The sequence below is a fragment of the Octopus bimaculoides genome, chromosome 23 (genome assembly GCF_046866305.1).
Source record: "Octopus bimaculoides isolate indiv1 chromosome 23, ASM4686630v1, whole genome shotgun sequence".
NCBI classification, from domain to species: domain Eukaryota; kingdom Metazoa; phylum Mollusca; class Cephalopoda; order Octopoda; family Octopodidae; genus Octopus; species Octopus bimaculoides.
Genome location: NC_142950.1, coordinates 36,056,464 through 36,078,479, shown reverse-complemented (window position 1 = coordinate 36,078,479; position 22,016 = coordinate 36,056,464). Strand labels below are relative to the sequence as shown.

Here is a 22,016-nt window from a genome sequence, read left to right as displayed (position 1 = left end):
CCTCCCCTTTATTCTCACTTTCCCTCCCTCTTCTTCTCTGGTTATATCTCTTTCCCTCCCCTTCATTCGTTTCCCCTCCCCCTCTCTCTCTATATCCATATATCTATATATATTTCAACACCCGGGGATATACCCCCCATTTGTACCGCATATTCTCATTCATTGCTTGTCTTACATCTCACAGTCTGCTTTTTTTTTATAGTCTCTCATTCAACAACAGTCAATCGACTCCGGCTTGTTGTTATTTATTTTAGCTTTCTGAAAAAAGCTGCCACTTCATTCACCATTTATTACTACCACCTGCACCAACGCCGCTGCTGCTCGCGCCACCATTGTCATTCATTGCCACCAACATCATCGTTAATTAGAAGACCCTGAGACATGGCTGAGAGACGTCCGTTCGAACACCTACCTTCATCTGTTATACCCATCAACTATGCCCTGCTGTTTCAGCCAGATTTGGAGGCATTCACGTTCACCGGATCCGGTGATATTAATGTCCAAGTAAGTTATATAGGAACCTTCTTTATATATATATATATATATATACATACATACATATGTATATATATATACACGAATATTATAAATATATGATGTGTTGCAACTATGTTGAGAATTTTATTTAGATTTCCTATTTTCTTTTTGAAATTATTTTGTGTCGGTTTCTTTTATGGATAATCTTAATCTCGTTGCATGGAATTACAATTGATAAGACGTGATGATAGCCATGTCTTTGCAACTCCACCACTTTATTTTAAATAATGTCTGTGGATGAATTTTGGTGGAAGGAAAAAAATGTCTAAAGTTTTGTTGGAAAAAAGAAGAAAAACCGTTTGAGCATCAAACCAAAATGCCTGCGGCATTAACCATTTTAAGTTCAAACCATCCTTCTGTCAGTTTTGCCGTTCATCCTCCACCAAGGGTCAATGGCGAAATTACTGGGGGATTTTTTTGTTTGTTCTTTAATATTTCTCCATTTTTAAATGGCCATTCACGATATCAATGGAATTCCATGAAATAAAATCAAGGTTGCTTAAAATGGAAATCGAAACTGGATCGCCGGCTTGCCGGAAGCTCGCCTTTGCAATGCGGCGCCGGCGCTAAAATTGCTGCATTTTTTTTTTATTTCTTACTCAACTTTTTTTTAATCATTTTATATCTCTTTATATATACGACTCCATTACTGTACTCCACTTTGCATATCTCTTCTCTAAACGTTTCCCATGTGTCCGTCCATACGCTCCTGCATATTCACTCCTTACTATGTCTCCATGTCTATTTACTATGTCTCCATGTGTCTTCTGTACTCTTATCATGTTGTGTTGTATGTCTTACTATAAGATGTCGGCGTGTACCAGTCTGTCTGTACTTTACTCTATTAGGACATATCCTCTATAAATGCATCCATGAGTCACAGTCCGTATTGTACTCTACTACGTGTACTTGATTCTCCTCCATGTGTCAGTCTTCTGTACTCTAACGTATGTTTACAGTAAATATATCTCCATGTGTACTTTCTACTACAACTTATTATTGAAAGAAAATAATTTAAATAAAAATTAAAGCCATTATATCAGCACCTTTCTTTGATGAATATCTTTTTTTCCTTTTTGGCATTTTTAATGTTGGTTATTAACGCTTTTTCTTCTAAATTTCCATCTCACCTCGGCATGGGACCTTCCTCCTGCCTTCTTCGTGGTTCCATCTTATCTTTGGGCGTGGAATAAATACTTAAAACTGTGGAAATTGAAACTAAACTAAACTTAAATCCACATAATGCGTCGGACCAACGATCGATCCCACACTCACACGTGGCTGCTTCACCAGTTTAGAAATAACAGCCAAATGTCCCTTAAATTCTAAAGCATATAGTTTCTTCTGAAAAAAATAAACCCAGAAAAACGGGGTTGTGATAATTGAAAAGCTTTTAGTTCCGGCCAGATCTCTTCTGGGTCCGTCCTGGCTTGCGGTTACACAATAGAAACGAGAGACCGATCTATCAAGTTGGACGTTTTTTATTTTTTTACCCCCCCCCCCCCCCCATTTCGTTGAGAAACTAAGTTGTGTAGATTATTAGAAAGAAATCGCAAAAATTGATCCCATCTCCTACGATGGGGATTAAAGTTGTTTTAATAACGCTAATTACATAATTAGATAAAGAGCCATTAACCGGTTTGGCTTCGGCGGTTCCTGTGGCGCCAATCAGCGTTAAATAACCATTTGAATACAAACAAACATTTCTTTCCTGACTATTTATTGATTAATAACAGCTAAAAGTTTTGAAAAACACTTTTTTATGTTTAAAAAAAATATTATTTATCAATCAGCAACGGTTTGTTTGGCTATTTGGGTAAATTTTTTGAGTAATTTGAGTAACACTCTCACGATTTAAATTTTTTTTGAGCAACACCTGTACGATTTTCACTAAGAAAAAAACTCGGATTTTTTGCGCGGGACCAAAGTACCCTGACCTTAACATGCTGCAAATCCCTTATTTTGGTTCGGAAAAAAGTGTGGGGGGGGGGGGCATCCTGCAATCATTGGATTTTTATTTATTTTTTTTTCGTTGAATGAATTCCTGTGATCTAATATGCAACCCTATTTGGGTCCTAAAAACGGAATGAGGTGAAAGTGGAAACCTCGGAAATTTCACCCCCACCAGCACGATTTTCACTTAGGGGAAAAAAAAAAAAAACGGATTTTTTGCGTGGAATCAAGTACCCACTTTTATTTTTTCCGACCCAAAATAAGGGATCTGCTGCATATTAGGAGGTCAGGGTACTTGATTCCACGCAAAAAATTCGATTTTTTTACCTAGTGGAAATCGTGCGGGTGTTACTCAAAAAATTTACCATTGTTGGTAGGTTGGGTCCAATATGAGGTCTTTTAATGTATTTCTTTGCTTTATCTAAGTGATGGCCATATCTTGTAAAGTAATAGTTTACCTTTCATCGTTTCGGGATAGACAAAAATGTGTAACTGGGATGAATGTTCTCAATTAGCCCCTCCCCTCGAAACTTCGGGCCATCTGCTGAGAAAGGAAAACAAAATGTGTGTCTTATGCATTAATAGTGGTAGTTGTATATAATAAACATCTGTACCTGTCTACACAACACCCAGTTTATGCGCCTGGTAATGTTATTGTTGAGGTCTTACAGGTCGAGAGAGCGCGCACCGTAATAATAGCCGTTTGGCGTTTTGGCCATATTGTTCTTACTGAGTTGCCTGATTGGGAGACTTGAGCCTCCACTTTCAGTTGTCTAGCAATATTTGTCAATTTTCTTTATAGTCTTTGATAATTACGAAATAATTAATATTATCACAAAAGACTAGGTTGCACGTTCTTAGCAATAACATATGTTAAATTTCTTCCCGCCCCATTTTTAATCGTGGTTAGACTTAAAAGTATTTAAACGTATTTTTCTGTCAAATATAAATCATCATCATCGTTTAACGTCCGCCTTCCATGCTAGCATGGGTTGGACGATTTGACTGAGGACTGGTGAACCAGATGGCTACACCAGGCTCCAATCTGATTTGACAGTTTCTACAGCAGGATGCCCTTCCTAACGCCAACCACTCCGAGAGTGTAGTGGGTGCTTTTACATGCCACCGGTACGAAGGCCAGTCAGGAAGTACTGGCAACAGCCACGCTCAAAATGGTGTATTTTACGTGCCACCTGCACAGGAGCCAGTCCAGAGGCACTGGCAACGACATCGCTCGAATGTTTTATTCACCTGTCACCGGCACAAGTGCCAGTAAGGCAACGCTGGTAACGATCACACTCGGACGGTGCTCTTAGCGTTCCACTGGTACAGCTGCCGTCACGATTTCGCTTTCACTTGCCCCAGCAATTCACATACTTACACGTAGGTATCTATGAGGGCTCCTCCCAACAAACCATAGGGCATTGAAACATCATCATCATCATCATCATTTGACGTTTGTTGTCCATGCTGGTATGTGTTGGACGGTTTGACCAGAGCTGGTAAGCTGAGGGGCTGCACCAGACTCCTGTCTGATTTGGCATGGTTTCTAACACCCTTCCTAACGTCAACCACTCCGAGAGTGTAATAGGTGTCAAATCTGACCTCCCACATCTACCTTAAAATGTCATTCTCAAAAATCTCAGAGCTACCAGGTGATACAGGAATTATTAAAAAGTTGTGAATAAATAAATATTATAGTCAATAAAGTAATCTGTATTGTAAAAAAGTGAAAGTAAATTTCTGAGAATCTCCTGTTTCTTGGAAAAGTTTCATACATATGCATTCACCCCACCCAGTGCCATAAAACTATTAATAAACCTCTGGGTTAGTTGATATATATAAAATGTGAGTGTGCGTTTGACTATTCAGCTCTCTCATGAAACATTAAATAAGTCAATATCATATTTATTATTCCAGTCATAATACTTCGGCTGTCTCCAGATTTATACAACAAATCGAATATATAATATAATTTTCTGCCTTTATTTAGGATTTCACTGGTGCGCTCCCGGCACCCTTTCTCTTGGCGAATTGCTTCACTCTGTCGATGCTTTTCTCACTATGTAGTGTGCCATATCACCCTCTCAGACTGCCTTGGTGATTTCAGTAACATCATCTGATCTGCAATGTCAGTTTTGACAACAGTGGCCTTGGTCTCCAGTCTGCAGTAGACCTAAGCCCTGCTGGCCTATCTTTCCTCAGTCTCCTCCAGCCGCCGCACCCTCATTGGCGAGATAGTCCAAAGGATAACTGAACCCGATGTGGTCCAGTTACCAGATTTGGCCCTAGCTGAATGGAACGCTAATGGAGTTGCAGTCCCCCAGAATATGGATGTCCAATGCAACTGGGAGGACACCAAATGCAAGTCCATCCTCAAGTGGCTAGAAACGTCTCTAGGCCGGCACCACCTTGCCTGCCTCACAGCCAAATACTCTCGCATGGCTCAGTTTGTTGCCCTCCTCATCTACAGGTACCCTTCTAAATGATGAGTGTTACTGTATTGGTCTCTGCATGTGTGAGCTTTGTGAATGTCCCTGTGGGCCAATTCCTCCCCCGTCACACCACTCTGAATGATATAATCAGAAGGGCCTTTAACGCAGCTGGCTTCCCATCTCAATGTGAACCAGCAGGATAACCGTTTCCCCATTTGAGGGAGGCAGATCTCTAGTCTGGTACACAATGTGCAGCAACACATTCTCCAGCTGCAACCTGGTGCCACCACTCATAACGCTAAGAAAAGAATTGGAATATACAGGAGCCGTGCCCATTGCTGTTGTGACATTAGGTGTTGTAGGACCCTGTACTGTCCTATTTCCTCTGCAAAATAGAGAGAAATGAACCTTGAGTGGCTGCTGCTGCAAGTGCTACTGGCCATTCCCCACAGCATTGTCATTGCTACGACGCACAGCTGAGCACTGCACCATCTACCCCCCCCTTACCTCCACCTTCTGCTTTACTCTTTAACCTCTTTCCTTTTTCTTGATATCTGTGTGAATCTTAAATTTAAAACTTCAAATAAACGAATTTATCCAAAACTAAAAAGTATGTTCATGCATCTTTAATGAACAAGAAAAAATTATGACTGCTGTTTGTAACCAGTCAAGCAACCACAGGTTTCCGCATGATTGCCTTTTATCTCTGGCGACCACAAGGCTTCAAGGCTTAACAATGCAGATTGCAACATGTCCTGATTTGTTACGCACAAACGCTGCTGCCGCCACCCACCCGCATACATCAAACTGCATGTTAGAACCTGTGGGAGGATCGTTAGCTTGGTGGAGTGCAAGATATCTCAGCTACGTAGGTGTGGCTGTTCCTTGACACTTGACCTATGGCTACACATCAACAAACAATACTTGTGTATTTATAAAGAATGAGAATTTGAAATACTGGCTGGGCTGTAGGTTAAAGGTTTTATTTCAAAATGTTTCAAAGTACGTTCACCAATGAACATTAATTTTTTTATATTGCAATTTTCTTATTAATAACAATGTCAGGTTAAAGGACTTCATCTGGTCAGTCACTGCTTCTCCACATTTCTGACTGCCAGAAATAACATGGGAGTATCCAATTTAGTGCAGAACAAATATCTCAAGGGACTTTGGTCTTGATCATAAAACACTTTTTTTTTTTTTTGTGTTTATTAATCCAGTCATGATACTTTGGGTCTCTCCAAATTTACTTGCATATTGCCTTGGAACCAAGATTTGCTTCTACAAGATCCTTCTTCAGAGAAACCCTTAAATTTAATTTATTTTTCAGTTTTTCGTGAAAGTGGAGATGTTAATACATCGCAATTTAGTTGGACTCAGTCGATTTTGGCTGACCATCACTCCATAAGCTTGGTTTGTTTTAACCCACTGACCACTCCTCTTGTTTCTGTTGCAGATCAAAGAACCTGTTGAATCATTCAAGTTAAATGCTGCTGAACTCACTGTTTCTAAAGCTTCTTTCCGTTATGAAGGTGAGTTCTGGTTTGTAATGTTTAATCCCGGATCGGTCTTTCTTTGACCATCTCTTATCAAAAACTACCATATCTAGTGTGTCCTTTTTTTTAAATTTTTTTTTTAAGATGATGGGTTTTTAAGAGAAATTTTGTTATTTCTAGCTGACTTTGGTGTATATTGTGAACCAGGCAAGTTATTTAACTTTAAATCTAATGGCTCCTTGAAAATATATAACTTTTTTTTCTCTCCTTACAAGATTTTTAAATGCTAGAAACCTGAAATTTGTTAGAAAATATGAAAAAGTCACATTCATGCCTTTCCCCAAAGCATTCGTAGTGTATATAGCTAATGCTTTTTGAGATAGGCAGATAACTTCTGTTGAAGCATTTAAATCTTGGTTGATACCATAGTTTGCTGAGACACTCCCTTCTGCTCCTCTCTGGAGGTGGGATCCCTCTGATCTATAGACAATAGGCAGTACCCAATATCAGAACACTGCTTAGATATTAAATATTATCACACCTGTTCACTGTTGGAAATTTTATTTATTACAGGTGGAGAACCAGTTGACCTGACTATTTCCTACGTTAAGGAAAATGAAAACGTCATATTCTCTTCTTCTGGTACTTTCAAGGTATGTATTTTAACTTTGGATTAATTTCATTTATGTATTTGGTGATGTTTGGCATAATTCAAGCCAGAATGGGACATTACTTAAACAATTATACTCCTTCCTTCCTTACATGGTTTAATGCTTTTAATACGACCCCATTTGAGATCGACCCTGGTTCTAGGATCGATACCTTTTGATAAATGATTTAGTCCACTTGAAAATTTTTTTTTTAAATTTGCAGATTGGTTTCGGTGTGCTGCACATTGAGTTTGCAGGGGATCTCAATGATCGAATGCGAGGTTTTTACCACAGCCAGTACACAGTTTCCAGTGGCAGAGTTGTTCATTTGGCAGTCACTCAGTTTGAGGTAGGTAATCATTTGAGATGTCCCTCACCATTGTTAGTCTTCTTTAGGTCAATATGTTGGCTCAGTGGGCCTACTTGCACTGCATGTTTTAACACCAGGTGATGGTGCTGTGTAATAATAGGCACATGACAGAATTTGAATTCAGAACATGGATATGAACGAAATGCTTAGTGGTGACGGTAGTGGACAATACCATAAGTGTCTTGGTTAAGAACATGACACAGTCCTGGTGATGGGGATGTGATTGCTGACTTCTCAGTTGATTGATCATCAGCCTGTCTGGTTATTCGGCCATAACCACTCTGCAAGGTAACAGGAAATATCAAATGGATTTAAACATTTGTTTGTTCTGTGGCGAAGAGCTCCAACCAAAACAATACATATCGCCTTACCTTGACTTTATCTTTGTTTCTAAACCCTACTTTAACCTGTGCAACATTGTATGATGCTGGCAACCAAACAAGTAGAGATCATTTGTGATAAATTTACTGTTTGCATTTGTTGTTGTGAATGCTACTAAATGTCCTTCTTCTCTTTGTTATTGCATATTCCACCAGTCGACAGATGCCCGTCGTGCATTCCCTTGCTGGGATGAACCCTCATTCAAGGCTACTTTTGACATCACTTTAGTTTTTCCTAATCATTTAACAGGCTTATCAAATATGGTAAGACTTTCTTTTTCTACTTCATTTTTGTGCTTTTTAAAACCAAAAATTACTAAGTTATTTTTTTTTTAAATATAATTATTATTATTATTATTATAGTAAGTCAACTAACCCATTCAAATGGAACCCAACTGTGCTAAGAAACAGCTTGTCATTTATATAGTAGTCAGCTGTGTCTCCTACATTAAGGTGTACTGGTTCATTTGTGTGTGTGTGTGTGGTCTATATTAGTACACAATTTTGCTGATTTGTCTTTGCCAATTCTTAAATCTTCATCAACACAGAATAATCTAGACTCTGAGTGGTAGTTGTAGAAAGAAGAAACAGGGGCAGTAAAACATTTTAAAATACAGTCTTTTTCTTTTTCATTCAGTATCTCTTTAATATGCACAAGTGTGTGTGTGTGTATATAAACACACCAAAAAATTAACCCTTTAGCATTTAAACTGGTCATGCCTGACTCAAAAATTTCTACATTCAACTGACTAGATCCAGCCTGTCATACCTATCCTACAATGTTATCCGAAAGAGAAACAATCACATCATTGAAATCTCAAAACTATGAGATAATGCATGATTAATTTGAAAGAATGTAAATAAATAAGCATTACACTTGACTGACCCAACTCATGCCAGTATGAGAAATAGACATTAAATGATAATAATAGTAATGATATTAATGTGCACCTAATTAGGTGTGTATGTCTAGGCTTTCAAAGTATATAAAATATTTTGTTTTATTCTGTAACAAACAACCTTTGCTTCAAACAACATTATCTTTGCCAATTCTGATCATGATTTTCTCCTTTGCCATTTACGTTTTTCAGCCAGTTACTGAAGAGAAAACTCACTCAACTGACCCCAAGCTGAAGGTGATGAAGTTTGAAAGGAGTCCTAAAATGTCAACATATTTGTTGGCATTTATAATTGGTGAATTTGACTACCTGGAAGGTAGAGATTCAGATGACGTCCTCGTTCGCGTTTATACACCATTGGAGAAGAAGGATCAAGGACAGTTTGCTCTTGACGTAAGTTACGGGCTTTTCATGGGTCTTTTAACCCTTTTGTTAGCATATTTCTGTTGAGATGCTTTGGGTTTCTTTCAATTACTTTAAATATAACAAAGAATTTAGTCAAATAACTTGGTTATCATTCAGCTAGTTTTAGGAACATAAATTGTGACTCAGGTTCGGTGGAAGATTTTAATTCAAAACAAGACATTTGTACTCAGAGCCGGTTTCAGCCAGGTTGGTAATGAAAGGGTTAAACACCAACATCATTTGCAGCCATCCTACTCAAATGGTTCCGGGGGTGGGTGGGTATCCAGCTGTAAAATTGCTTGCTTTCACTATCCGTCCACAAAAATCAGACTTTGTTTTTAAAAACCCAGTTTTATTTCCACCAACTTTTCATGTTTGTAAAACTCCAAATCTAAAAGCTTTCTAACTAATGTCTTTTCACTCCTTTCTTTGCAGGTAACTGTGAAAACACTGCCATTTTACAAGAGCTACTTCAATATTGCTTATCCACTGCCAAAAATTGACCTTATTGCAATTCCTGATTTTCTGAGTGGTCAGTTAATGTTTTCCCCTTTATTTTAATACATTTAACTTGACCCTTTTTTAAGACCTGTCCAAGACCACCCTTCATTCTATGGTTACACTCCTTTTTTTTTAAATTAGAAACAATTATTATTTAAGGCGGCGAACTGGCAGAATCGTTAGCACACCAGGAAAAAAATGCTTAGCGGCATTTCATCCGTCTTTATGTTCTGAGTTCAAATTCCACCGAGGTCAGCTTTACCTTTCATCTTTTTGGGGTCAATAAAATAAGTACCAGCTGAGTGCTGGGGTTGATGTAATCGACTTCATCCTGTTCCCTGAAATTATTGGCCTTGTGCCACAATAATAATTAATATTATTATTATTAAGGCTGCGAGCTGGCAGGATCGTTAGCATGCTTAGCGATATTTTATCTGTCTTCATGTTCTGGGTTCAAATTCCACCGAGATCGACTTTGCCTTTCATCCTTTCGGGGTCGCTCTAATCGACTGGCCCCACTCTCACCAAATTTTAGGCCTTGTGACTAGAATAGAAAAGATTATTATTACTATTCCGAATTCATATTCTGCCAAGGTCCACTTTGACTTACCCTTCCCTCTTGTCCCAAAATTTGAAACTATTATTAATATTAGGATTCTCAAATGGCACAAACAGAGTCCAAGTGTATAATATTTACTTTCTCAGTTCGAAGTCTCTCAGAATTCCCTTTGTGTGCTTTTGAGATGTCTTATGTTTTGGATATTGTCTTCAGTATGATTTAAAAAATTTTTTTATTAATGGCATGATATGTGATTGTATTTAAAACCTTGTGTTCTTGCAGGTGCCATGGAAAACTGGGGCTTGGTGACATACAGAGAAAATACTTTGCTCATTGATGCCGAAGACTCTAGTGCTAAATCCCGACAGCTTGTTGCACTTGTAATCGGTCATGAGCTTGCACACATGTGGTTTGGAAACCTTGTCACCATGGTAAGTTACTTCATTCCTGCATTTCACTTTTTCTATTTACTAGAGTCAGCATGTTCTCTTTAGATTATTTTGTATATGGTAATTAATTAATACATATTCATGTATGTGTGGGAACATACATGCATGCATACACACACTAATGCTCATTCATACATGTATATAGGCCAACATACATGTAGTAAAGTCTTTCAGTCTATTTAATTGACTATATCATTATAGAGAGAAGTATTCTGCTGTGCTGATAAAGTATAATCTAGGCTGAAACAAGCCCTTGGCTATCCATCATACTCCAAATTAAGATAAAATGTACTTTTTTTCCTAAGCATATAAATTCAGCTGTAAAAGTCAGATTGTCTGCTGCTTTCTGGTAGTTTTTTCTTTTTGTTTCCAATTATTTTTTACAATTTCAAACGACGCAAGCTGGCAGAATCATTAGATGCTGAGTAAAATGCTTAGCGGCATTTCCTACATCTTTATGTTCTGAATTACCATATGTACCAGCTAAGTACTGGGGTTGATGTCATCAACTGATCCCTTCCTCTCAAATTTTTTCAGGCCTTGTGCCTATTGTAAAAAGGATTATTGACAATTTCTTTTGTTTTATTTACAGGAATGGTGGACTCACTTGTGGTTGAACGAAGGTTTTGCTTCCTGGATTGAATACCTCTGTGTCGATAAACTGTTTCCAGATTTTGAAATCTGGACCCAGTTTGTCACTTCTGATCTTGCAGCTGCCCTCAAGCTTGATGCCTTACACACAAGTCATCCCATTGAGGTATTTTCACTGGACAATATTATTTTCTGTTAATGCATTCTGGATCTGAGTGCATGCATGTGCAAGCATGTTTGTGTGTGTGTGTGTATACATGCAGAGATGAGAGGATCTTTTTTTATTTAACATAGTTGTTAAACATGTTTTTCTCTTTGTTACCTATCTCTAGTTAATGTACTGTAACCCCTTCCCCACCATTTTTGGCTTTACTTCCTCTCACAATTTAATAACATTGTCTCTTTTCCTTTGCCACATTTACATCACATCCTATGGCATCCAGTCGTAGGGTACAGCAACAGAATGCCTCATTCAGGCATAGGGAAAATGGTTATAAAAACGATGATACAGTCTGGTGGGTAGATATAGTGTTGATAACTCCTGCCAGATTTCCCAGTCTAGTCTTGTACAATTTGTTAATAAGAGATCTTATATTTTAGAAACGTAGATTTAGTAAAAGTAGTGGAGTTGTGAGGTACTAAATTAAATGTCTAACTGTATTTAGTTCTCTGTAGACTGAGCTCAAATTCCACCAGAGTTTGTGCCTATCTCTGTTAAAAATCTTTTCACCTGTATTTGTCTTCCCAGGTTCCAGTTGGTCACCCATCAGAAGTAGATGAAATCTTTGATGCTATTTCCTATTGTAAAGGAGCATCAGTCATCAGAATGTTACACAACTACATCGAAGATACTGTAAGTTCTTTTTCTTCTTGTCAAAGACAAAATTAGTTTTGCAGTATTTAGCTTCAGTCTAACCAAAGTCTTTATTTAATCAACAAAGTGTGTCTCCTATAAAACTACCTTAATGGCATATTGGTTAAGTCATTAGAGTGTCAGATACTTTGTGATATTTATTTCAGCTTTTCTATATGGGTTCAAATCCCATTGGTCACCTTTTGGATTTTTTTTTTCTTTCATTATTTTGGGGGTCTGTGAATGAAGAGCATTGGATAGAATGTCTTGTATCTGTTCTGGCTCTTAAACTTCTGAGTTCAAATTCCACCTTTGGTGATGAGAAACTCTCAAAAGATTTAAAGAGTTTCTTACCACCATAAGGCCTGGCTCTCTGATTTCTAAATTCAAATTCCACCATTGTGTTTTTAAATGTCACCTTCACCAGCTTGCAGGTCTGACATGACATGTCAGACGAAACCTCAAAACAGTCTCATGTGTATTAGATTGTGCTGAGTGGAGTCACAAGGGGAACTCTTTGATTTGTCATGTACCCTTGGGATTATATACACATACATATTTATTTATTCATTTCAGGATTTCAAAAAAGGCATGAATTCTTATCTAACGAAATTCATGTACAAGAACGCTGCAACTGAAGATCTCTGGGATGCATTGGAAGGTGCTAGTGGCAAACCAATCAAGAGAGTTATGAGCACTTGGACATCTCAGATGGGTTATCCCGTTGTCAAAGTAAGGACTGCTGTACTTTTTACATAACACCATATTGAGCTACTGCTTGCAGTTAGTACAATACTACAGACCTCTGTTTGGAACTTTTGTGTGTGTGATTGGTGTATCTGAGAGAGATGGATATATTCAAAGGATGTGTTTTGGTAAATGATTACTGCATAGTTAAAGAAACTGCGTAACTTGGTGTTGGTAGGTGGTGTACATGCAACTGATAGAGAGGAAGAAGTAGCGATTGTCAGACTTGAGAAAAATAACTTTCACAGCACAAGAGGTTGGGCATCTAACTTCACTATATGTGGGCCCGCTCAAGATGTTAAAATTAATGGGGTTGATGCTCAACCTTACCATTTGTTGGTGAGTATAAGCAAGAGGGAGGAAGGGGATCACCCTCCTTTAAAACATAAGACTGGGTGCATTTTAGTGCACCTTTCACACTCGGTGTTCCCTTTATTATTGTTACGATTACTATTAAGGCAGCGAGCTGGCAGAGTTATTAGCTTGCTGGATGAAATGCTTAGTGGTGGTTTGGCCATCACTATGGTCTTGAGTTCAAATTCTGCCAAGGTCGACTTTGCTTTTCATCCTCTTAGGGTCAATAAACTAAGAACCAGCTGAGTACTGGGGGAGTCAATGTAATCAACTCATCTCCTCTCCTAAAATGGCTGCCCTTGTGGCAAAATTTGAAACTATTATTATTAATGCTAGTAATAATTTATAGTATTATCACAAAGCAAAGGTTCTAATTCTTTTTTAACTCTACACCCATATTTCTGTTCGTATATGCTATGTTTTGTTTTAATTAATTTTGAACATTATGGAGATGATTTCCAGGGCAGGGTTATGGCAGAATTCCTTGCTAGTATTCCTATAAGTATTTTTTTAATCTTTGTTGGGACTCTCTGCCACACACACAAGTAGTAGCTTCCGGGGTTGCTTGGTTACTGATGAGACAAGTGATAATCTTTTTTTTCTTTTTTCTTTCTTTTTTTTATGTTTCTAACTCAATGTTTCTCACTTTTCCAGGTCAGTGAAACAAAGGAAGACAATCGTCGTGTTCTACATCTGACCCAAATGAAATTCTGTGCTGATGGTAAAGTGGAAGGTAAAACCTGAACTAAACTATTTCTCTCTGTCGTTCGGGGGAGGGGGGTGGAAGAGATATGAGAGGGGTGACATATCACCCCTCTATATGCCCTCTTTTAATGGATCCAATCATTAGATTGTGGCCATGTTGTGGCAGTGCCCTTTCATTTTACTTTTCACCTCTTGTTGGTCATTAAAGTAAACACCAGTAATATACTGGGCTCAATTCAAGCCACCACCATTTCTTTCCTCTGAGAATTTGTCTCCTTATATGAGATCAGTACAAATCTATTTTGGTGATTTGTTTCAACTGATCAATGAGTGCTGGCATCATTGCATGGTTGAGAAACTTGCTTCCCAACCATATGGTCTTCGGTTCATTCCTACTGCACAGCACTTTGGGCAAGTGTCTTTTACTATAGCCCCAGTCCAACCAAACCCTTGTAAGTGGATTTGGTAGACGGAAACTGAAAGAAGCCTACCACCTTGACATCATCTGTTCATTGTCATACAAGTGTTGTTTGCAGATTTCTGTGAAAGACCTTCCAGGCTCTGGGGAAGTATTTCCTTACTTGGAAAACAGGTGAGGGGTTTGTCAACTGAAAGGGCTGTAGAAAAACTGCCTCAGCAAATTCCATCTGAGCCATGCAAACATGGAAATGTAGGTATTAAGATGATGATGATGATGATATCTCTTGTTGAGAGAACTAATTAGTTCAATTACATGACTGCACTGTTCTGTCCTTTTCAGATAAAACTTCAAGATGGATGATTCCTATTGATATTACAACCTCTTCAAGTATTCAGAAACCAGTGAAGAAAGTTCTGATGGAAGGTGGAAAGATGGAAGTGGTTCTTGACAATGTCAAACCTGATGAATGGGTGTTGGTGAGTTCATAACAAATATACATTGTTTAATAAGCTAAGGCTGTGATCTAGAAACTACTGAAGCTAGCAAACATTTCTTAAAACTTGTTATTTCAGTATATACTGGGCTGGTTGTAGATTATTCATAAATCAACCCCTATGAATGTTGAATGAAATATTCTTGGTTATCTATTGTTGCTATAATATCTTGTGATCTAGCATACCTAACCACCGAAATACTAGGTGCCTTGATTTTATATTGTTTGTCTGCTTGACTATTTATTACAGAACTATTCAGTGTAATGACAGATGATCTTATGGTTTTGTTTTTAAGAAAACCAAGTGAAATATGATAGGTCTACACACAAATTTACATGGCAGCATCATTTCTTTGTTATCAATGTCTGTAATGATAATCATGTAAACTGCATTCAAATATTGTCCACGTAATCAGGCAAACGGGATAGAAACATGCCTAGTTTTGGCAGATGACAGAAGGGCACGATGTGCAGACAAGTATATTCTATAGCTAGCCTGGTACAAAGTGAAGCAACTTGCTATAAAAATAAAATAGAGATATAGGAAGGGAAAAATTTCATTTAACCTTTTGATTAACTTTGTTATTTTTCATAAGGAGAAAGGTTAAACAAACACTTTCTCACTTTATCCTGTTGTTTCCTGTTTTTTGATAGATTTTATTTCTGCTAACATTCTGAGATTTATTTCAATAAATCTATATTTTTATTTCAGTTAAACTGCAACTCAGTTGGTGTGTATCGAGTGCAATACAGCAGCGACATGTTGCAATCTCTGTTGAAAGGAATTGTCAACAAAACCATTCTGCCTACCAATAGACTAGCATTACAGAGTGATCTGTTTGCTTTGGTAAGTTTCCTTAAATCCTAATTGGGCCTTCTCTACTGACAAGATAGAATTAAACTAATGCTACAAATGGAATCAAAATGTTATAAATTTGGAAATATTCACTGAACAGTCTTGTAGACATAAGCATAATTGTTTCAGAAGAGATCCGACTCGTCATTCTGTAGAAGTGGGAACAACATGGCACAATCTCTTCAGATTTACCTCAACCGGTTCATTTTTTGTAGATAGAACACTTTATTCTCCATTAATTCATCTAATAGAGAATTGATAACTTTGGAATGTTAGCTGCAGTAAACAAGTAGGGAGATGGGTTGGTGCTCATTAAGAACACAATGCACTGCCCTGTCCAGGATGAGAACCTACTACTTCATAGTTGTGGACCCACCACCCTAACCACTAAACTGGGAGGAACTTGAGGTTTTTTGTTCTAGTTTATTGTGGATGTCAGCTGTGATTCAGTTGATTACAATTCCCTTTGCGCACAGTTCTCCCATTTCTATTTTACACATCAGCCGTATTTCTGTTGAAAAATGAATTGTTCCTTTTGTTCTGTTTTTCAGTCTCGCGCTGGTATGGTGTCGACCGTTGAAGTGCTGAAGTTTGTCCAGTCATACACAAACGAGGACAACTACACAGTTTGGAATGACTTGGCACAGAACCTAACCAATATTGCTCTCCTGCTTCAGTACACCAAGTACTATGACCAGTACAAAGTGTTTGTTCGTAACTTGTTCAGGAAGATAGCTGCAAAGGTTGGCTGGGAAGCTACAAAAGAAGAGAGTTAGTAATAATTCTAAAATATTAAAGATCTTTGTTGTTCTTATTCTTATTGATAAACTATTGTGCCTGACCTAACGAAGATGGGGATTATTTTTCAGTTATGGATATCCTTTATTCTTTGATTACAGGTTTCACTGGTTCAAAAGATTCTCGAATTCGCATTTTGTCCATTCTTTGGTTCTGAATTCAAATTCCACCAAGATCAACTCATCCTTTCGGGGTCAATATAATCGACTTACTCCCTCCTCCACAATTGCTGGCCTAGTACCAAAATGTGAAACCGATAGTTTGTTTTCAGTTCAAATCCTGCCTCTGTAGACTTTGTTTCTTCCTTCCAGCAGTTCAACCCTTGTTGTCCTTCAGATGATGGTTTTGCTTCAGACTTAGAAACCCTTGTTCTTTCTTCCAGATCACTTAACAACATTATTAAGGGACTTGGTGCTCTGCCGTATGGGTCGCTATGGTGATGCAGCTGTCTTGGAAGAATCCCGTAAAAGGTTCCAGCATCATGTGTCTGGGGAGAAGCCCCTTCCTGCTGATCTGAAATCTCCTGTAAGTCCTGCAGAACAAGCTTTTCTTTATTCTGAATGCTCACCTGTAGGCCAGGTGTCTCATTATAATGTTTATGTTGTAGTTGGTTGGTCGTGTATCCTATTGAAAAAGTAATGCACTCTGTTGTTGTTCTTCTTGTTAATCAAATATTTGACAACCATCAATAGTAATTACTTTAATAATGTATTTGTTTTAACTGTTTTAATAGGTTTACCTGACAGTTATCTGTCATGGAGATGAAGAAGTATTAACATCTATGTTGGAGGTAAGTAGAAGTCACTAGAGAGATGCGTTTCTTTAATTACATACATACACACACATTTCTAGGAAATAGATCTCAAAGCTCAGCTTATTTGTAACTTTCTGGTCTTCAAGATCCAGTTCCTAAAGAGAACTATTTCACTTTCTCATTCTCAAAAGTTTATTAAAAAAAAATCTTATATCTCTCTCTCTCCCTCTTCCTCTCTCTCTCTCTTTCTCTTTCTCTCTCTCTCTCTCTTTCTCTCTCTCTCTTTCTCTCTCTCTTTCTTTCTCTCTCTCTCTCTCTCTCTCTCTTTCTCTCTGTCTCTTTCTCTCTCTCTCTCTCTCTCTCTCTCTCTTTATATATATAAAGATGGTAATTTAATTAATCTCTTCAGTTGTACGAGAAAGCCCAGATGCAGGAAGAAATGGTTCGAATCAGCCGAACAATTGGTGCAGTTACTGAGAGTAAGCTCATCACTAGAGTCCTGCAATTTGCCATTTCTGTAAGTAAGCTTTTTCTCTTCTTTTGTCTCTGTATTTTGGTAATTTTCAAATGTTTTATTTCTGGCTTGTTGAATGTTTAACCATTTGTAAAAGACCTGATTGCAACCTGTTTGTGGCCAGAATATTTTCTGGACAGGTCTGCTGTTGAGATGTTATAAACTGGACATGAGTCTTATCTTTTGAGTTGGTCCACCTAAACATTGAATGGACAATGTTCAAAATGTTTCACTCTTTCGCGTTTAAACTGGCCAGATCTGGCCTCTCACGCATCTCAGAGTTATGAGAGTGATGCATGATTAATTTAAAACAGTGACAAAATAAGCAAACCTGTATGCTTAAGGGTTAAATCTTTTATTTAGTTCTTCAAACCTAAGTGATTTATCTGATTTTTATAAATGTTTTCTTTTTTTTTTTTCTCTTCTGTTCAGGATAAAGTTCGCAGCCAAGACACAGTTTTTGTGATTGCTGGTGTAACAGGGTCTGTGTTGGGGAGGGAAATGGCATGGCAGTTTGTGAGGGATCACTGGCAGTTTTTCTATGAGAGATACCAAGGTGGAGCACTGATTGCCAGACTTCTTAAGGTAAGCCTGTCACTTGTTTTACTCTGATCAAAGACTTTAGTTGTTGGTGTAAACAAAGAGTTTGAGATTTAAGCTGTACCCTAATTTATTAGAGTTTGGCTAAAAGCCTATCAGGAAGGGAGCTGCTGAGGGGTGCAGACATGGTGTTTATTACAGTTTGTAGAGGGTGAGACATCATTGGAATGACCAGATGAATGAAGTAATATGATGTTGCTATAGATTCAGAGACAGTTGTAAAGACAAAGTGAATCACTACTATAAGATTCATTAACAGGCTGTGTTTAATTTTTTCTTCTCTCTTTCAGTTCACTACTGAGAATTTTGCATCTGAAAATCGAGCAAATGAAGTTGAGGTAAGTAAATCAGTCTGTTACTCCTCATAATTGTCATCATCATCATCGTCGTCATTCACCTTAATTTCTTCTTCTTCATAATCCCTTTGCTCTAAGTACACTTGTTTGGGATTTTCTTATTAAATAAAAAAAATTAAAAAATCAGATAATTCATGTGCAATTCCATGATCATTTGTGAGCAAAGAGGGCTGTTTACTCATCGACCCCTTTATAGATAAGGTAGTGTATTTGTTGGCCAATTTGCTAATTCGTGTGTATGCCTCAGTGTTTGATTTTAATTTTTTTTTTTTTTCCTTTTCTTTCCTTTTTCCATTCCAGGAATTCTTTGCAGCCCACCCAGCTGCTTCTGCAACCCGTAACATTCAGCAGTCCTGTGAAAATATCAGACTGAATGCCCGGTGGTTAGCTCTTGAGTCGGAAGAAGTTGGTAAATTTTTAGATGACATCAAGGAAGATTAAGGGCCACACACGCACACATACATAATATACACACGTATATATACATATATACAGTTTTCTTTCTTGTTTATTTTTTTTTACCTTTTTCCTGGTTTTTTTTTTACCTTCTGTAACGGGAGAGAAAGTGTATTCACTTCAAGCAGTCATTCAAATACCTTAGTCCATAACATTTCCAGTTCCCTAAAATCTGATTTTCTCAGCTTTTAGATGATGCAATTTGTCTTTTCTCTCTCTTCACTAAAGTTGAAAATTATGCATGGAAAACAATAGCCAAGTTAGTTTTTTTAATATCTAATAATTCATGTGATATTAAAATGAAAAATTAATTAGGATTCGATATGCTGCAATAGAATATATTAGCCATTAACTATTTCCTTTTAAATAATTTCAATAATTTAATCTTGAAAATATTCCATTTTCTTCTACCAACAAATGTAATCTTTTATGTATATTTACTGAGGGAATCTTACATAATATCTTCAGCTGACTGTGCTTTACTGATGAGATCAGAATAAGACCAAAACCTATCTCCATATATGTTTAGATTCTGCATTTTTATGTCTGGTTCAATATTGTATATTTTCAACATACAGATATTATTTAGCATATAATAATATCAATGAAATAAAAATGTCAAGGCACAGTTAGCTTTTTTACTTTTGCTTTCCCCATCCTTTTGGCCTTTATTTACTCTAACCCCCCCAGTTAGACAGCAGATACAGGCTTCAGATATTTTGGGTCATTATGTCAGATTAATGTTATTGAGCATCAATCCAATGATTTCTGGGTTTTTTTGCTACATCTTGGTACCATCAAATGTCCACACATTCTTCACAACTTCTAACTCTTCTTGGTGCTACACCTTTTCCTCGTCCACCATTTATGTTTCTCTCATGTACAACTAACCTGAAATCGAGCTTTGTCCTTAGTGGTTGTGGAAGTTGGCCGTCCTGGCCGGGGTTCATCTGTGACCTCGAAATGACCAGTCCATAACCTCAACACCCGGATTTTCACTGTGGAATGAGATGGGCAGCAATCCTTCAAGACTTCCTTCCTCTTGCCATGGATTTCTGCTGTTCCTTTTTCTTGCAAAAAGAGGAACTTCATGATGCCCCCTGCTTCAATCTTATCAAAATCCATTGTAGGAGCTGCCATCATGCATTAAACCTGCAAAAAACAGAAAGACACATTGTATACTATCATGGTATTTTTTTGCATATCTTCTCCTAAATAGTTGTCTTACCATCCTTGTAAAGGTAACAGCTCTACCCCTTTTGCAATACCCTTAGAGCCAGGAACTTCTCAGCACCCACCCCTCATATTTTTTTTACCACTTATTCTTTCTCTTTTTCAATCAATTACTTGACTTAATTACTATTGCCAATCTCTTTCTGACCCTAGCCCCCCCCCCCCCCCCCCACACACCTATATTCCTAATATCAAGATTCACTCCATTCACCATTTCAAGTAAAGAATTAGGAGCAATTTTTTAATGTATCCTTATATGTGGTGGGGTCAGAGGACTTCCTTTCTCTCATCCCTAACTATTGACTTTGTCTTTGAATTTCACCAAGGTGGATTTCACCTTCCGTCTTTATAGGGTCAATAAATAGATTCCATTTAAGTTCTTACTCTCTTACTGCTATCGGAGAGAGAGGCAAGCTGACAATATTGTCCAAGTAATGGAGAAAATTATTTGTTTGTTCCTATTCTTTACATTTGCAGTTCAAATCCTGCCGAGGTCTACTTTACCTTCCACCTCCTCCAAGGTCAATAAAATATAATACCAGTTAACGACTAACTTCACTCGCCCTTCAGAATTGCTGGCCTTATGATGCTGAAATCCTAAAGCATCATCATCGTTATTAGCATAGCTGCATCGTAAATTCCATCCTTTACGCCTTTCTATTCAGGGAAACAACCAGGGTTTTTAAGTTTAGATTATCAGGTAGGATCAGTCTTAACTGACTTGTGGTGGTGAAGTATAATGCATGAAGATGATTGCAATTATTTACACATTAAAATGTCTTGAAAATAGAAATACAAAATAGTTTGCCAACTTACTTTAGCAATGTTAACCTTTCTCAATAAAATCACTTGTAATCTCACCTTTCTCAATCAAATCACTTGTAACATCTCTCTTTAGCAATAAAATCACCTGTAATGCCTCTCTCTCTCTCTCTCTCTCTCTCTAGCAATAAATTCTCTTGTAACCTCTCTCTCTCTCTCTAAAAAATATTCTCTTGTTTGACTAGCTTGTAATGTTGCCTTATCTTTTAACAATAAACCCGTCACTACTAAAGATTTTTATTTTTGTTGTTTTATGAAGAACTTTAACTTGCTTATGATTATTATTCTTTGAAAATCACCTGGGAAGTGGTTGTGCTGCAGACAGTTCGGAGCTTTGCTTGTATTTAAAGCTCATAAAGTATAACATGCAAACTTAACTCTGTTTCCACCTTCAGTACTTGAGATAGATTGAGGGGCAGCAGCAAAATACAAATTATTATCATTTTTATGATTACTAAACCCAGCTGCACACAACAACACTTTTCTTTACAAAACTTTAATCTTCTGCCTGTTCAAATAAAAATCATTATTTTTTTATGATTTATCAAATATATATATATATTTTTTTTTAATTTGAAGTTTTGAAATTAAAGAAAGAAATAAAATTTGATAATAAAACAGGGATATCAAAATGTATTTAGGATAGAATCGTTTGTTGAGTTTTTTTTTTTTCTATATTTTCCTTTGTGTATTGTCATTTTAATTTTCTTTTTCAGTTTTCTGTTTGTTTTTTTTCTTTTGCAATTCTATATTTCTGAGAAAATGTACAGACTTTATAGTATCACATATATTATTACACTGATATACATCAATTAAATCCAGGAGAATT

At 37.3% G+C, this 22,016-nt stretch overlaps 1 protein-coding gene across 1 annotated transcript; it reads left to right on the top strand.

Moving 5' to 3' along the window:
* The first annotated feature begins 139 nt into the window (after positions 1 to 139).
* Positions 140 to 21,835, top strand: LOC106878308 (puromycin-sensitive aminopeptidase). The gene is made up of 21 exons (XM_014927496.3): positions 140 to 504; positions 6,382 to 6,457; positions 6,995 to 7,074; positions 7,295 to 7,420; positions 7,978 to 8,085; positions 8,913 to 9,113; positions 9,561 to 9,657; positions 10,468 to 10,616; positions 11,227 to 11,391; positions 11,974 to 12,078; positions 12,655 to 12,810; positions 13,834 to 13,912; positions 14,645 to 14,781; positions 15,511 to 15,645; positions 16,206 to 16,425; positions 16,835 to 16,977; positions 17,186 to 17,242; positions 17,616 to 17,723; positions 18,153 to 18,305; positions 18,611 to 18,658; positions 18,977 to 21,835. The coding sequence occupies exons 1-21, from the start codon at positions 382 to 384 to the stop codon at positions 19,115 to 19,117; spliced, it is 2,607 nt and encodes an 868-aa protein (XP_014782982.1). The 5' UTR covers positions 140 to 381; the 3' UTR covers positions 19,118 to 21,835.
* The last annotated feature ends 181 nt before the right edge of the window (positions 21,836 to 22,016 follow it).

Excerpts from the sequence above, each read along its gene's own strand:
- LOC106878308 (XM_014927496.3), top strand. The coding sequence starts at position 382 with ATGGCTGAGAGACGTCCGTTCGAACACCTACCTTCATCTGTTATACCC. Across the intron at positions 12,811-13,833 it reads TGGGTTATCCCGTTGTCAAA|GTCAGTGAAACAAAGGAAGA; the intron begins GTAAGGACTGCT and ends TCACTTTTCCAG. Across the intron at positions 17,724-18,152 it reads TCCTGCAATTTGCCATTTCT|GATAAAGTTCGCAGCCAAGA; the intron begins GTAAGTAAGCTT and ends TCTTCTGTTCAG.